At 55.7% G+C, this 16,970-nt stretch overlaps 1 protein-coding gene across 3 annotated transcripts; it reads left to right on the forward strand.

Moving 5' to 3' along the window:
* The first annotated feature begins 242 nt into the window (after positions 1 to 242).
* Positions 243 to 16,095, forward strand: LOC106900662 (L-gulonolactone oxidase-like). Of its 3 annotated transcripts, none has more exons than XM_014962800.1 (13): positions 243 to 372; positions 2,341 to 2,442; positions 3,119 to 3,244; positions 4,245 to 4,339; positions 4,763 to 4,853; positions 5,544 to 5,729; positions 11,810 to 11,917; positions 12,428 to 12,504; positions 13,392 to 13,541; positions 13,930 to 14,094; positions 14,554 to 14,644; positions 14,955 to 15,093; positions 16,017 to 16,095. In XM_014962800.1, exons 1-12 carry the CDS (start codon positions 370 to 372, stop codon positions 15,081 to 15,083), a joined length of 1,323 nt encoding a protein of 440 aa, XP_014818286.1. In that variant the 5' UTR covers positions 243 to 369; the 3' UTR covers positions 15,084 to 15,093; positions 16,017 to 16,095. The 3 variants fall into 3 exon arrangements, with proteins under 3 accessions (XP_014818286.1, XP_014818285.1, XP_014818284.1); XM_014962799.1 differs by lacking the exon at positions 16,017 to 16,095 and adding an exon at positions 15,247 to 15,339; XM_014962798.1 differs by lacking the exon at positions 16,017 to 16,095 and having other exon boundaries at positions 14,955 to 15,373.
* Positions 16,096 to 16,970: the final 875 nt, after the last annotated feature.

The raw sequence follows: 16,970 nt of genomic DNA on the forward strand, positions 1-16,970 counted from the left end.
TCTTCTCCCCAAAACTTTCTAAAGCATCATCTCCCCAGAACCCTCTGGAGCATCTTTTCCCCAGAACCCTCAGAGTTTGCAGCATCCCCGTAGGACATGGGACCCCAGGTTCAAATCCCTGCCCAGATCCCAGTCCGTAACTGGGAGCAAAGGGCTCAGCCCCTCTCCTCCCCCAGGGAACCAGGCCCAGCCCGAGGGGAGGGCTGTTACTCATTATCCTTCCAGCCTGGGGAGAAGCTCCTTCTTGACCCACAGGGCAGGAACCAGCTCTACCAGCCTTGCTCCCACCAGGATCCAACCTCGTCCCTGGTGCCAGAGCAGCCGGAGTCCCGCTCCCTCCAGCAGCATCTTCCCAGAAAGGCCGGTGGGATGGTAAGGAAAAAGCCAAGGGGGGAATTTCCCAGTTTTTGGGGTGGCTTGGAGGGGTTTTGGAGGTGGTCCAGGTGGAGCCACGCGCCGAGCTCGGGGCTGTGGGGACGATGAGGTTTTGCTCCTGCCTTTGAGATGGATTTAATAACCAACAGCACCACGATAGGAAAGGTGCCTCGGGAAGGAGAGAGGGAAGGAAAAGCAATATATTCCCTGGATAAATCAGGTCAGGCTCTGGCTGCTGAGTAGGACTCCTTCTCTTGCCTCAGTTTTCTCTTTTTGTGGTTTTTTTTCCTATTTTTCCTGTCTCTCAGCCCAGCTCCTGGTTTTAACTTGGATGGGGGGTGTTTTGAGGCACCCTCGGCTCCACCTCCCCCTCGCCCCCAGGGCTCTTAGCTGCTGTGGGGCTACCTACAATAGCTTCCTGATGGCCCTGGCTCCGGGCAGTGTCACCTCCCTGGGCTGGGTGATGGGCCACCATCACTCCACCTTCAAATCAGCCCTGGGGGAGGCTGAGGTGGTGGGGGAGGAGGTGGCAGGGGGGAGGGATGCTGCAGACACCCCTGGGAGAGCCCCTTCTGCGCCCCTGGAGATGTTTGGCCAGTTTTGGTGTTTGCTTTGGGGGTTTGCTCTTGGGATGGGAGTTGAACTCATCAGGGAGGGTGTGAAGGAAGAAGGAGGGGAGGGCAGAGGAATGAGCCCGGGTGGGGAGGTGGGAGGCAGAGGGTCTGCTGATGGAGACTTGGATGGGGGGTGTTTTGAGGCACCCTCGGCTCCACCTCCCCCTCGCCCCCAGGGCTCCCTGCTGCTATGGGGCTATCTACAATAGCTTCCTGATGGCCCTGGCTCCGGGCAGTGTCACCTCCCTGGGCTGGGTGATGGGCCACCATCACTCCACCTTCAAATCAGCCCTGGGGGAGGCTGAGGTGGTGGGGGAGGAGGTGGCGGGGGGGAGGGATGCTGCGGACACCCCTGGGAGAGCCCCTTCTGTGCCCCTGGAGATGTTTGGCCAGTTTTGGTGTTTGCTTTGGGGGTTTGCTCTTGGGATGGGAGTTGAACTCATCAGGAAGGAAGAAGGAGGGGAGGGCAGAGGAGGGAGTCCGGGTGGGAAGGTGGGAGGCAGAGGGTCTGCTGATGGAGAGGAGGCTGGAGGAGAAGGAAGGAAGGAGAAGGAGAAAGAGACAGCAGATGGTGCCAAGGGACCAAATACCCCCCTGCAGCCAAGGTGGGACACGAGTTGGTGGGACAACCTTGTTGGATGCAGTCCTGCCTGGGGCAGAGGGAGTCATCATCTTCTCTGGGGCTTGGTGCCCAACCCCATGTCACGTCCTTCCTTGCCCAAGCCCCAACTGGACTGGCCACGGCAAAACTGTAACCCCCCCACCCCAGCCAGGACCCATCCAAACCACCCTGGGGTAACCCCTGTCTGGAGATGGGACGGGGCTGGGTGTTTTGGCTGTACCCCTTCATGCCAGGCCTGGGGACAGTGTCTCAGGGAGGATGGATGAGGTTGGAGGGAGGTCCTGACCTGGTGCCAGTCAGCCCCTCACAGTGAGACCATCTGGGGACACTGGAACATGAAGCCACAAGGTGGGTATGGGTGCTGAGACCAGGTCTGAGAGGAGACCAGAGCAGAAGAGGCCAAGCAAACCAAGAGGACCTCAGGACACGTCATGGTGTAGGAGGAAGGGATGGGCTGTGCTCAAGGGAGATGGTTTAAACACACTGGGACATCCTTCTGCTTCTCCCCACTGACTGCAAAGAAGCCCAGGCCGACTTGCTCACATGGGGACATCTCCAGTCTAAAGACTCAAGGGGTTGAGTTGAACCTCTGTGTCTATAAATAATTAATCCTTTTGGAAACCTGGCTCTGGTACAGTGGCCTTGGCAGATGAAGGACGGGATATACGGAAAAGCAAAGGAGGCACTTGCTTTTGCTTTCTTCTACTTTGGCTCTTGTTTTTGGTCCAGGTTCACGGCCAAGGAGGAGTCAAGTTCCAGAACTGGGCCAAGACCTATGGCTCCTCTCCAGAGCTGTACTTCCAGCCCACCTCGGTGGAGGAGATCCGGGAGGTAAGAGAGATGCTCCCAGGCAACAATGTGTTAGAAATGAGGAGGAAAGGCCAGGAAGGGCTGTTGATGCTCCATCATGTTCAGGTTCGGTCACAGATGGTGACAGCATGAGTCCTTCCCTCAGCCCCAGGAGATGGCCCATCCTACTGAACTGCAGATGTGCTCCAGCAGATGCATCAAACACCTAAAAGATGCAGAAAACCATCATGCTTGGCCCCAGCTGGACTCTGTTCCTTGGGCATCAGCATCTGGCATCCTTCTGGAGTCCTCTGCTTGCTCCAGCTGCCGTGCTGAGGGGTGGGAGCCCTGTGTCACTTCTGTCACCCCAGAGATGCCTCTGTCACCCTAGGGTGTCTCAGGTGTGCAGAGAATGGTTTGGGTTGCAAGGAACCTTTAAAGGTCATCTAGTCCAACACGCAGAGAATGGTTTGGGTTGGAAGGAACCTTTAAAGGTCATCTAGTCCAACAGCCAAGGATGGCCCCCAAGGGCTGTCTTAGGGGTGTCTGGGCTCCAGGGGTGGCTTTAACCCCAGATGGTGAGTTGTCCAAGTGAAGGTGGTGTCAGTGATGGGTGAGATTTTAGCTTGGGATGTCTCACAGTTCCTCTGACACCTCTCTTAGCTCCCGGCTTTGAGGGAGGTGTTGGATGCTCAGGGTTTGCCTGTTGTCTCTGCAGATCCTGGATATGGCCAGGCAGCGGGACAAGAGGGTGAAGGTGGTGGGGGGTGGCCACTCTCCTTCGGACATCGCCTGCACTGATGACTTCATGATCCAGATGGGGAAGATGAACAGGGTCCTCAAGGTGAGACCAGCACCTGGGAGGTGGCTCTGAAACGTGGTGGCACCTCTGTTTGTGTGGCCAACAAGGGCAAGACCAACACTGCCATACCCAGGGTGAGAGGTGGAAGGATGGAGAGGCTTTCTCCTTTTCACAGCCAGGAATTTTCCCAAACCAGATCCTGAAATGGTGTGGAATGAGCATTTTCCTGGTGTAAAAGCATCCCTGGTGCAAAGGAAGTGTGTGGAGCAGCTATAAAAATGCAAAGAGGTGGTGTCTTCCCACCGTCTGTTCAGCAAGGGCTTAACCTTGGCACAATGTCCTCATCACAGCATGGTCTCCTGGATGGGAAGGAGGTTCCTGGCAGGATGAGCTTCTGTGGCTCGCTAGATGTGGGCTTGCAAAGGTCTCTGAGAGGCAGCAGCCTGGCAAAATCCTGGCTGGATCCTCGTGGTCCATGGTGTCCTGGTGCCCATGGCTCTTGTGTCAGGTGGGAAATGTCCCCGTGGGAGATTGCTCCATTTGATGACACTGGGAAGGAACCAGCTATTCCTGGGAGGGCTGGATGGATGGTTACTAGTTATCAACAGCAGTAATTAATTAAGGAAAGGCTCCCTCCCTGACAGCTCTGTCCATCAGAAGTGGGATGAGTAGCTCCCAATGGGAATGAGCTGTCCTTCCACCAGGAGCAAGGCAGGAGGGCAGAGCAGAGATGTTTGCTGGGGGGTGTCCCAAGACCTGTGAGAGGTTATGGGAGAGGCTACAACCCCCCTGAGACTGGGGAGAGCAGAGGAGAGTGGGGTCTGGAGCAGGGGCAAGAACCAGTGCACCGTTGGGTTGGATGAGGTTTGGGTTGGGTGAAGGTCTGAGAGAGGTGGGAGCTCAGGGTGCAGCAAGTCCCTCATGGTCTATGGCTCTCCTGTATGGACATTATCAACCCCTTGGTAGAGCAGAGGTGTTTCCCAAGTTGTGTTTCTCCTCATGAGCTGTGTGACCTTCCCCTCTCCCATCCCATCCTTTGCAGGTGGACAAGGAGAAGCAGCAAGTGACGGTGGAAGGTGGGATTTTCCTCTCAGACCTGAACGTTGAGTTGAGCAAGCACGGGCTGGCCCTGGCCAAGTGAGTGGGACACGTGCATGGGGCTGTCCGTGGGACTGCAAGAGGGGAGATGGAGCTGAGCTGTGGGGAAGAACTTGTTTGGTGGGAGGGTGGTGAGAGCCTGGCCCAGGTTGGCCCGAGAAGCTGTGGCTGCCCCATCCCTGGAGGGGTTGAAGGGCAGGTTGGAGGGGGCTTGGAGCAACCTGGTGTGGTGGGAGGTGTCCCTGCCCAGGGCAGGGGGTGGCACTGGTTGGTTTTTAAGGTCCCTTCCAACCCAACCCAGTCTGATTCTATGGTGGCTTGTGCTCATCAGCTGCCTCTTCCTCCCCACGGACTGTAGCAGCATCCTGATAGATACGTCCCATGGAGACATGCACACAAGGCCAATAAACCCACCCATCCCACATGCTTGGGTCCTGACCAGCCCCTTTGTCTGCTCCACAGCTTAGGAGCTGTTTCTGAGGTGGCAGCGGCCGGTGTCATTGGGACAGGGACACACAACACCGGGATCAAGCATGGCATCCTCCCCACCCAGGTGAGACACGAGTCAGGAGTGTGTTGATGCCCAGACACCAGCATCTTGAGGGCTTCACGGGAGATGTCCCACCACCTTGTTTGGGTCTGGTGTGCCCAGCCCTGGGGTAAGGAAGGAGCACGCTGTACTCAGCAAACAGGAGAGGTCCTGTCCCCCAGGATGGGGCTGCTATGGTGGACCCCCAAATCACCCATGCGCAGTGGGACCTCCTAACCTCACAACCAAAACATAATCCAGCCCAAAACTTCTCTGTCCTTGATCTTTATGGACTTACAATCAACGAATGAGCTCTGTACCAAAGGGAAAGCTGTTCTTTTATTGGAGTCCTCCAAACCCAAGTATCTGCAGTGCCCAGGTCTATTTTTAACTAGACGATTGTGAAAATCCTCCACTTGTAGCTCAAATGGTGATTCCACCCATGGTGGTGAAGAAGTGATCTGGGGGAGTTTTGCTTCTTTATTTGGTGGCTTTTCCTAGAGAGAGAAGGATCCTTTCACGTCACTGCATCAAAGGTGGCAGGAGAGGGGCTGGTGGAGCCAAGCTCAGCAGAAAGCACCCTGTGATGCTGGTTGTGGCACAGCGGTCTCCCTCCTTAGCCCCCAGCCCTTTGGGGGTGGCCGAAGGGCAGGGTCTTGGTGTGGAGATGGGACATGTTGAACCCTCTCTGAAGCTTTAATTCCCTCTTGGCAGGTCGTAGCGCTCACGCTGCTGACAGCCTCGGGGGAGATCCTGGAGTGCTCCGAGTCCATCAACGCGGACATCTTCCAAGCTGCCCGCCTGCATCTCGGCTGCCTGGGCGTCGTGCTCACCGTCACCTTCCAATGCGTGCCCCAGTTCCACCTGCACGAGGTGGCCTTCCCCTCCACCCTCACGGAGGTATGACATGGATAATGCATTCAAAGTCTCCTTGGGGGTAAACAAAGTTCTTGGTGAGGTGACGTGGTCAGGGGGAGACTGGAAGTGGTTAAGGTCTGGTGGAAAATCCCGCAACTGTGTGTAGGTTGCACTCCTTGACCATCTTTGTGGTGTCCTTTAAGGTGGAAACTTCTCTAGGGTGACAAAGGAGAAGGAAGAAAACTCATGTTTCTCAGCAAATGCCATTTTGACTTCCCCGTGGGTGGGAAGAGCATCTTCTGGGATGAGAGAGGTATGGGTGGTAGGGTGGGGAGGTAGTCTTGAGTGCCACCTCTGTGCCATGTAGGGCAGGTGGGTGGTCGGGAGACAGATCACCCAACACCTCTGCTCCCTTCAGCCCGGCATTGGCAGGCGCCGGCAGGGCAGCAGAGATCTGGTGACAGGAGGCACCCGTGACAAAGCCCTAATGCAGATTTAATATTCCAGCTGGAGAACATTGCTCTTGCTGGAGATGCTGGAAGTGCTGGTGAGGCTGGATGCAGCAAGAAAAACCTTTTTCCCAGCAAACGGCTTTTTTTATTTTTTTTTTTTTCCAGCGACAGATGGGCCACTTAAAATAGTGCGTGAGCATCTTGTGCTCTTGATAATAACTTGGTCCTTTCTTCTGTGTCAGGTCAGGGAATTTTTTGGGGATGGGTCTTTCCATCTCCCGGTGTGAAAGTTGGGTTTAACTCTTGCATTTAAATATGGGGAGGGACTCTGGCTGAGGGAGGGGAGCCCTAGGAGGAGGGGGAAGGGTTGGACCCTGCAAGAGGGGAGATGGAGCTGAGCTGTGGGGAAGAACTTGTTTGGTGGGAGGGTGGTGAGAGCCTGGCCCAGGTTGGCCCGAGAAGCTGTGGCTGCCCCATCCCTGGAGGGGTTCAAGGGCAGGTTGGAGGGGGCTTGGAGCAACCTGGTGTGGTGGGAGGTGTCCCTGCTTGTGGCAGGGGTGGGACTGGATGGTCTTTAAAGGTCCCTTCCCACCCAAACCAGTCTGTGACTCTTTGTTTGGGAGCTGAACTTGGGACAAACTGTGCTGGGGAGGAGGAGGAGGGTGATGGGTGACACATTTCAAGGGCCAGATGGAGCAAATCCCTTATCAGGGTCCAACTCCAGAGCTGCATTTGGGTGGTGTGATGGAGAACTCCCGTTAAACCTATCGTTACATTGCTACTGGCCTTCTCTGTGTCCTTCTTATCAGAGGTCCCCATCACCCAGAGTGATGTGCATTGCACTAGTGACTGGTCCTTCTGGGACATCCCCAAGGCAGGTGACTTTCTGAGGAGGGTTCCTGACCTGCTCCTTCATAGATCAGGATCTTGCATGACTCTGAAGACCTCGCATGCAATCTCCTCCTCGGCAAGTTCTGCTGTCCCACCATCCGGCCTCTCCCTGTTGTCCCCTCTTTGTGGCCATGTGGCCTCCTAAAGACCACATCTTGCCTGGGGCTCATGAAAGGGGACTTTATTGGCCGTGGAGAGCATGAGAAGTTTAGGTCCTTGTTCAGTACAGGGCTGAGACACTGGGGACGGTGTCCTGGGATGCTCAGTGCTGGAGGGGGGTTGCCTCCAGCTGAGCTTTCCATCTGCAGCAGGGACCAGGCTGAAACAGGCTGATTTCTCTTGAAAGAGGCATGAAATGTCCCTTTTTGGGGCATTGCAACTCCTGGGCTTTACGAGCTTGGGCCTCCACTGTGGCCAGTGGTGGGTGTGATCCCTCAGAAAGCCTTTTGAAGGCCCCATGGGCATTTCTACAGAGCGGCTGGAAGGAATTCTTTCTCCTGGGAACTCATCAAAACCCACTTTCCCTGTCTCTGCCGTTACATAAACTCCTTTTAACTGCGGGATGCATCTCCTTGGAGCCCTCCCACCCTCCTGGTGCTGGGAAGTGGGATGGAGCGACCTGGTCCATCTGATGCTGGGCCCCTCCATGGCTGAGACAGCCTGGTGTCAGGACGTGGACCCACTGCCTTGAGCTGAGCCGTCATCCAGCTTGTCCCAGGTCTCTGGCTCCAGATTGTTGCTGGAGGCTGCAGCGATGGAGAAGCCTATCGAGAAGGGGCCACCTCCAAGACAAAAGACCCAGTGGCCGCCTAGATGCTGCTCGGACTCACCATGTTGGCTGGAAGAAGTTAAATTTCTGGATGGGGAAACCGAGGCACAAAGTCCATTGGGAGGAAGGAACCTCTCCAGGAGCTTGGATCTGCTTCAACCACACATTGGCTTCATCCTCCTGTGGTCTGAACATCTCCCTCTGGTCCATCCTCAGCTGTTGTCTCATCTGAGCCCCACAGGTCCAGTTCTCACCCCCAGCTCATGACAGCACAAGCCTTCGTTCAGTCGGTCTCATGAAAAATAAATAGCCCTTGGACAAAACCAGCCAAATTTGGGGCAGGATTGATCAGAGCTGCAGCCCCAGCGAAGCTCCGTGAAGCACCAGCCTTAATTTTTCCAGGACTGAATAATTCAGTGCCCCGTTGGGGTGGCTCGAACGCCGCCACCGCTGTGAGTTTAATGTGCTTTCACAGTGTCTTCTTCATGAGCCCTGATCCAAAGCAACCCGGGGGTCCCCGACCCGTGCCATGGGTGGCTCGGACTGGCCAGGGAGGTGGACAGAGAGGTCCATCCTTGTTACCCAAGTCCATTAGTGTGTCACCCTGCCTCCTGTCACCCCCCCCAACTAAGAGCACCTCCACCGAAGCTGGAGCATTTCAGGGTCTTATTTCTCCTGGGAGGTGGGAAGAGAAGACCGAGGACTAAGGGAACCCTGCTGAGATGTTTCTCCAGCCTGTGGTGAGTTCCTCACCGGTGGTCCCAGTCGCAGAGGTGATGGGTTTCGTGTTTAACAGCTCAGGAGTGTCTTTTGCCCATGAACTGCTCATTTGCTTCCTGAGCTGTGACATCCCTGGGGTCCTGCAGCTGGGACTTCCCCTCTTTAAATCCTTTTAAATATGTTTAAAATGGGTTTAAATGTGGTGGGGAACCTGCCAGCTCCTTACGGCTTGGTCCTCACCCGCCCTGCCCGACCGCTGGGACCTCCACCGCGTCCTCTAGCACCGGTGGCCAGGCTAAGTGCAGTTTCACACCTCCTAATCTGCTTTTTTAGGCGGAAAAACGAAGCTCCCCGTGCAGGATAAACCCCGAGCAGGGCAGGGAACCCCCCCGAGCTCTGCCCTGCCCGGGTTATGCCCCCCCTTCACCCCTCTCAGCCCATCTCTCCCCCTCCCTGGGGGCTGTCGGGAGGGTGAAACGGGGAATGTTCTCTGTAAATATTAATGCCATTATCAATTCTCCATCCTGGCTGCTCCCCAGATCCCTGGTTTTCGTGCCGAGCAGCCCAGCGAGGCGGAAGAGAATAATGGCCAGGGAGCAGGTTGCTTGAAATATTTAAGCCTGAGTTATCTAAGACGTTGCAAATAATATATGTGTCAGAGGAGCCGGGCTTGGATTTGCGGTTATATAAAGTCTGCCTGCCTTTTTTTTTATTTTTTATTTTTTATTTTTTTTGGTTATATAAAGACTGCCTGCCTTTTTTTTATATTTTATTTTTTTTTTTCTCTCTGTTGGTTCCTGGCCTCGTGATTATCTTTATCGCTGGGATGAACTCGGCCACTCGAGCTGCCGCCAATGACCCAGGAACAAGGCATGGGATGGAGAGGGTTGGTTGCACAGCTTGAGGTCCCCACAGAGACCTGCAGAGCACCCCTGGATGGTGGTGGGGATGGAGGCAGCCTCCTCTGGACCTGCTGGGAGGCTGTCGAGGATGGGTCAGGCTCAGATGAGACACTTCTTCCCTCCATCTTTGCAGCTTTGGGGCTTCCTGAGCTGGAGGTGGTTTGTGGGTGTGTGATGAGGCAGTGATTTTCTCATCCAGGAAGGTCTCTGATCTGCTTCTGAGCCCCTGCAAACTTTTAACCAGCCACAGACTGGGATGGCTGGGCGACCCAGTGGGTGAAGGAGGGCTTCTTTTGGTCTGAGCCCATCACTTCCTAACCCTCAGCTGACCCCCAGCCCTTCAGGGGATGTCTCGGGCAGCTGGGGTGGATCCCTCAAGCCCAAACTCCTCCAAGTCCACCCAGTGCCTAAACCTCCTCACTGCTGCTGGATCCTCTTAGCCAGAAATACTGGTTTTGATCTTGGTGCATGGAAGTGGCTCTTCCAACTGGTGCTCAGACATTGTCCCCCAATGCGGTGGGATCCTGGCAGGCATAGGCAGCGCAGTGCAATCACAGAATGGTTTGGGTTGTAGGGACCTTAAAGACCACCTAGTTCCATCACTCCTGCCACGGGCAAGGACACCTTCCCCTAGACCCTTTTTCCAATAGGCAAACAGGAGACTGACCATCCACCTCCTTTCCCAAAATACAAGCTCTCCATGGCCCCTGACTGCCTTTCATTGCCCTGATGGACCTCCGGGACTTCTTGTGCTTCATCCTCCACAGCACCTTGGCCACATCTGCCCCTTGCCCTTTCCCCGAGGACCACCTGGAGCAACTGAACCTTCATGGCATTGTGCCTGACCCTCAGCTCAGCGAGCTTTGGAGGGTGTTGACAAGCAAAAAAAGCCACCGGCTTCTCTTGACCTGGCCTTTACGAAGCGAAGGGATTTATTCTGGGCTCCTGGGAGGGAAGCAAAGAGGAGCAAACCCCCCCACACACCACCAAGGTCTCTGCATGCTCTGGGGTCACCTCCGTTGAGTGCGTTGGCCACGTTACAGCAACAAGATTTCCACTGCCCCAACCTCTGCCTCCGACTCCGGCGGCTCAACCAGCAGAGACGACGTCCTCGAGGACTTGCTGGAGCTCTCACCCGTGGTGCTGTAATTAGCCTACAAAGCCACCAGCTTATTTTCTTCAGCTGTCCTCCCCCCCCCGGTCTTTCTCCTTATCACAAGGATCAAAAGCACACATTGGAAAGGTCGCCCCCGCGAGCGATTGGCTTCAGCGCTCGAACGCCGCGGAGGGAAGACAAACAGACATGGACGGGATCAACCTTGGGAGAGCTGTGTCCTCCTTCTCCTCCCCCCTTCTCCCCCCGGCTTATTTTAGCTGCACCACACATTCGTTCCAAAACTAAACCCGTGAAGACTTGGGGGTTGGGGCTTTTGTCCTGCTTCTACTTGCGCGACCACGCACCGTTTCCAACAAAAAAGGGCTGTTTGGGCGATGTTTCAGAGAGATTTCGTGGCTTTTTTGGGGGGCTGCAGATGTGGAGATGAGGACGACGACGTCAGGGTTAATTCTCAGCAATTCCAGGAACAAGCTATTTGTCTTCCTTGGGGGTTGGACTAGATGATCCCCAGAGGTCCCTTCCAACCCCATATCATTGTGTGATTCCCATCCTCCCTCCTTGAACAGGACCACGACATGATGGCTGTTCGACCCCACAGAGACCCTCACCTTATGGCAGGGTCACAGCAAGACGCTTGGTGCCTGGTGATTAACAGCTCATTAAGACAAATAACTCAAACAGACAGATGGAGGAAGTCAAAACTCAAAAGGAGCAGCTTCACGGCTGAGGTTGCCACCACCCCTCCTGGGGTTATTATATCCATGGGTCATTGCACCTTCTCCAGGGTCAAGCAACCTCCTTGATGCAAAGCTGCTGGGTTTTTAACTCTTTCTGTGAAGCTATGGGAGATGTCTGCAGGAGGAGCAGGGGGATGGTTGGAGAAGCTGTTTGCAAGAGGGAGAGGTGCTGGCCTGGCTGAGATAGGACCATACATGGGGTCCCTCCAGCCTTGCCTGCATGGTCCTGAAGAAGGGACAAGGGCTGAAGGGTCTCTTCATTTCTGTTTTAGGCAATGGGGGTTCCTTCAAGTAGCCCTGGGACAGGACGCTGGTGGCCCTGGGAACAGGCTGAGGATGTCCTGATGCTGTAGTCACCCCCTTGAGCCCCTGCATGGTCCTGCCTGTCCCCTGCCCACTCGGACCCCCCGGGCCTTGCTGTCCTCAGCTCATCCGAGGGAGCTGCTTTTCTGAAAGTTCTTTCCCAAAGCAGGGATCCCTGCTCTGGTGTGGGGGACAATCACCAACCAACCCCCGTTTCTCTGGTTGTTGCAGGTCCTTGATCACCTCGAGGACCACCTAAGGAGATCCCAATACTTCCGATTCCTGTGGTTCCCTCACAGTGAGAACGTCAGTGTCATCTACCAGGACCCCACCAACAAGGCAGGTCCCACTGGGCTCCATATGGGAAGGGAGGACGGTCCATGGACAAGGCTGGGTGCCCTCCCAGAGCTGGTGTTTCAGGATAGGCTTCCAGTGCAAGAGTTGCATGAGGGGAGTTGGGGGTGGGGGGACTGTGGTCAGGGAAATGGCATTTTGGGTCTGGGGTGGGCTCTGCCCATGATCCACGATCTGGTGGTCCCGGGACACAGATACATCTGGGGGGCTGTCCAAGCTCTCAGCATCCTCACAGAACCATCTGGGTTAGAAGAGATGTCACCAGCTCCATTACCCTTCTCTGGACACACTCCAGCACCTCAGTGTGGGCTGGTTGTGGCCGTGTTTCATCAGGGGAGAGAGATCTGGGGAGTCCTAGGGTATCCTTCTCCAACCCCCTGCTCCCAGCTTGGTCCTGGTCCAGGCACATTGTCTCAACTTCATGCCCACTGGCAAGAAAGCTGCAAATCCGGGTAGTCCCTAATGACCATCATCTTCCTCTGCTTGGCTTTGCAGCCCCCCTCGTCCTCCGCCAGCTGGTTGTGGGACTATGCTATTGGCTATTATCTGCTGGAGTTTCTGCTCTGGATCAGGTAGGAACATGGTGGGGAGACATGGGGTTGGAGGGGTTTCTCCAGGGCTGGTCTCATCCAGATTGTTCTCTGCGTGTCTACATTGAAACCTCTGCTGCTTTGCTGGGGGCCCTGGGGACGATGGCAGAGGAGGACGGTGACCTGGAGCACCCCCATCCCTGGGGAAGGAGGAGATGCTTGCTCTCCTCCAAGCAAGCTCCAGTGCAGGAGGAGATTTGGGCTGGGATTGATGTCTGGGGCTGCACTGCCCTCTCGTGTGCACAGACATCACAGAACTACAGAATAATTACGGTTGGAAAAGAGCTTTCAGATCATCGAGTCCAATCATTAACCCAACGCTGCCCAAACCCATGTCCCTCAGCACCACGTCTGCCCGGCTTTGAGATCCCTCCAGGGATGGGGACTCCACCACTGCCCTGGGCAGCCTCTGCCAAGGCTTCACAACCCTTTCCATGAAGAAATTCTTCCCAATCTCCATCCTAAACCTCCCCTGGTGCAACTTGAGGATGTTTCCTCTTGTCCCATCACCTGTTCCAACCCTCGAGGAGTATCAAAGGGGAGGGAAGGTGATGAACCTGTTCCCTGAGGAGTATCAAAGGGGAGGGAAGGTGATGACCAAGGGCCCCTTTTCTAGCTTGAAGAAAGAGGAGGAGGAGGGAGCTGAGGGCAAGGGGTCCAAGATCAGGTGGGATAAACACAGGCGAGCTCCCAGTGGGGTTGCAAGGACCCCCGTTGGTTCCAGCACTCTTGGAGGATTGGAGGAGAGCTGGAGAGGACATCCCGTTGTCCAGCATCACAGGGCTGTGACAACTACCACTTGCCCCTGGCAAATCCCTGGGCGGCAGCTCTGGGCTCAGATCTCACCTTCTGCTCTCTCTGTCCTGCAGCACCTTTGTGCCCAGCTTGGTGTCTTGGATCAACCGCTTCTTCTTCTGGCTCCTCTTCAGCTCCCGGGTGGAGAACATCGCCATCAGCTACAAGATCTTCAATTACGAGTGTCGCTTCAAGCAGCACGTCCAAGACTGGGCCATCCCCATGTAAATGTCTCTGCAGATCCTCCTTGTCCATCCCCAGCTGGGCTCAGTGCCCAAAACACATGCCATCTCCAGCTTGTTCTCTGCCTGGAGCAGGAGCAAAGCCGTGGAGACAGGGACCTGGCTAGGAGGCACCATTCCTACCTGCCAGCTTAGCATAGGGACCCTTCTGCTTCCCTGCCCTGGGCTACCAAATCCACACCACACCATGTCCTGGTGCTCTGTGAGCCCAAAGGCATGGGAGGGTTGTGTTGGGACGCATCAAGCCATTTCCTGGATGAGCATGGGGCCAGGGATGGAGCTGTGGGGATGGGGGTTCAAAGAGAAGCTTGAAGGGAGGTGGCTCTGCCCATGCTGGCATTAACTGGGGCTGGGGGCTTCTCCTGGGCAGTGAGAAGACCAAGGAAGCTTTGCTGGAGCTGAAGGCCGCCTTGGAGAACAACCCCAAGATGGTGGCTCACTACCCCGTGGAGGTGCGCTTCGCTCGGGGGGATGAGATCTGGCTGAGTCCCTGCTACCAGCGGGACAGCTGCTACATGAACATCATCATGTACAGGTGAGCCGTGTCCCCATCCCCACCCCACCTCTTCCCTTCCTCGTCAGGTCAGTGCCCTGGTCCCCCAGGAGCCATGTTCAGAGACCCGGCTCCAACAAAGACATCCACACCAGGTCTCAGCTGGATCTGGAGAGCTGGATGGAACTATCTCCCGCACCTTTGGCCGCTGACCCCACTCAGATATTTGCAGGCACCAAGCCAGAAGGGATGGGGTGGCCTTGGAGCACCCTAAAGCCACCCACCCCTGCTTCTTGAGGGTGTTGTCTTATGTCAGCATCCACTGGACAAGTGCTGGTGGCATGCTGGTTCCCAGAGCATTTCCATCACCTGGTCAAAGAGCCCATGATGGGTGCATGGGGTAGTCCTTCTCCCCAGGTGGAGGTTTCTCAGGGAGGTTTTCTGGGTGTGCAAATCCCCCCACAGCCCCAGCTAATGTCCTCCCCGCTCAATGTCCCCCAGGCCCTATGGGAAGAACGTCCCCCGCCTCAACTACTGGCTGACCTATGAGGGCATCATGAAGAAGCACGGTGGGAGACCACACTGGGCAAAGGTACCGATGGCTCTGCTTCTTCGGGAGGAGAGAGTTGGTGGAAGGGGGTCCCTTCCCCTTCTCCATCATGGCTCCTTATGGGAGGGAGGGTTTGCAGTTGAGTGGGGGTCAGAGAAGGTCCCAGAGGGAGATGGGTGCCCTGAGGAGATGGTGTTCCGCTGTTTGCTATCCACCCTGGGCACGTAGATAAGGGGATGGAGGTCCTACCATGTCTGAAGGGGCTTCCCACAGCACGTGGTGGTGGGGGTCCAGGGCCAGTGACACGTTTCCCAGTGATGGGCAGTCCCCCCAATCACTTTGTCTCCTGCAGGCCCACAGCTGCACCCGGAAGGACTTTGAGAAGATGTACCCAGCCTTCCCCAAATTCTGCTCCGTCCGGGAGAAGCTGGACCCCACAGGGATGTTCCTGAATGCCTACCTGGAAAAGGTGTTCTACTGATAGGGGCAAGGTGAGAGATGGAGAAAAAAACCATCATCCTCAGTTCTTGGGACACCCTAAAGCTCATGGTCCTCTGTGGTCCCAAGGTCCTGCACCCCCAGTCCTCATCTGCTGTGACAGCAGCCCATGGGCAGGGTCATGCTCTGACCTTGATGCTCTACAGTGCCTGGAAGTCTCTCCTGGAAACCAGCAGCTCTGGAAGAACCATGTCCCTGTGTCCCCAAGATCTGTACAGCCCCAAGTGCCTCCTGTCCATCCAACACCTTAGTAAAGGCCTTTCTTTGAGCAGATCTTGTCTGAGCCTGTGCTTTCAGGTTGGGCATGCGTCCAATGGAGATGCCTGGCCCTGGGACATCTCAAGTGTTGTGTCCAGTTTTGGGCCCCTCACAACAAGAAAAACCTTGAGGTGCTGGAGCTTGTCCAGAGAAGGGCAATGGAGCTGGTGAGGGGTCTGGAGACCAAGGAGAAGGGTCTGGAGAACTTCTGAGGAGCTGGGGGTGTTCAGCCTGGAGAAAAGGAGGCTGAGGGGAGACCTTCTCACTCTCTCCAACTCCCTGAAAGGAGGGTGTAGCCAGGGGGGGTCAGTCTCTTCTCCCAAGGAACAGGTGATGGGACAAGAGGAAACAGCCTCAAGTTGCCCCAGGGGAGGTTTAGGATGGAGATTGGGAAGAATTTCTTCATGGAAAGGGTTGTGAAGCCTTGGCAGAGGCTGCCCAGGGCAGTGGTGGAGTCCCCATCCCTGGAGGGATTTCAGGACTTCTTGAAAGGACTTCTTGGTCACCACCTTGGAGAGATTTCTGATATCTGAAGTCGACCATGCTCAAATACAGAAAATTAAGGGCTTGTTTTACTCTAATCTGCTAATTCTTGTAAATTATGGATTATTTTTTTTTTTTCAGAATTAATTCATTGTTATTTGTCTGTCTTTTGAAGGAACTCCTCCGTGTCCCCTAATGAGCTCAGGCACTCGTTACCGCCGTCCTCTCCCATCAGTAGGTGGCACACTCAGAAAATGAAAAAGTTAAAAACCCCAGAATGCAGAGGTCACTCGGCGATTGCTTTAGGAAGACGCCTTAATTACTTGATGAGTTAGTTCTGAAAACGGGCTGCTGGGGCCACTCAGCCAAACCTCGGCAGGGAAGTGTCCTGGAGATGTGTCACCTCCCACACAGCAGCGTGTTCTGTTTGAGAAAACCATGTTTTTCGTTCCCAAACAGCACAAATGTCCCTCCTTCCATTGTGGGGCTGGACCTCAGTGTGACAGTCACCGTGTCACCAGCGGATGGTGGGAGGCAAAGTGGGGCAGGAGCCCACAGGAGGATGCAAATCATCCTCAGCAAGGGATGAGAATGGGGCCAGAGGAGGCCACAGAGATGCTGGGAGGGGGGGCTGAGAGAGTTGAGGGGGTCAGCCTGAAGAAGAGAAGGCTCTGGGGAGACCTTGGAGCCCCTTCCAGTCCCTCAAGAAGGGGGGCTCCAGGAAAGATGGTGAGGGACTCTGGCTGAGGGAGGGGAGCCCTAGGAGGAGGGGGAAGGGTTGGACCCTGCAAGAGGGGAGATGGAGCTGAGCTGTGGGGAAGAACTTGTTTGGTGGGAGGGTGGTGAGAGCCTGGCCCAGGTTGGCCCGAGAAGCTGTGGCTGCCCCATCCCTGGAGGGGTTCAAGGGCAGGTTGGAGGGGGCTTGGAGCAACCTGGTGTGGTGGGAGGTGTCCCTGCCCAGGGCAGGGGGTGGCAATGGGGGGGGTTTAAAGGTCCCTTCCCACCCAAACCACTCCATGATTCTGTGATTCATGTCCTTGGTCCCCCCGTGCCTCAGTTTCCCCGTGGGCACAGCGGGGGGACAAACTCCTCTCCCTTTTCTGGGGGCTGGGATTGCTCCTGCCTGCTC

The sequence above is a fragment of the Calidris pugnax genome, unplaced genomic scaffold (genome assembly GCF_001431845.1).
Source record: "Calidris pugnax isolate Ruff unplaced genomic scaffold, ASM143184v1 scaffold558, whole genome shotgun sequence".
Classification (NCBI taxonomy): domain Eukaryota; kingdom Metazoa; phylum Chordata; class Aves; order Charadriiformes; family Scolopacidae; genus Calidris; species Calidris pugnax.

Excerpts from the sequence above, each read along its gene's own strand:
- LOC106900662 (XM_014962800.1), top strand. Across the intron at positions 3,245-4,244 it reads AGATGAACAGGGTCCTCAAG|GTGGACAAGGAGAAGCAGCA; the intron begins GTGAGACCAGCA and ends CATCCTTTGCAG. Across the intron at positions 5,730-11,809 it reads TCCCCTCCACCCTCACGGAG|GTCCTTGATCACCTCGAGGA; the intron begins GTATGACATGGA and ends TGGTTGTTGCAG.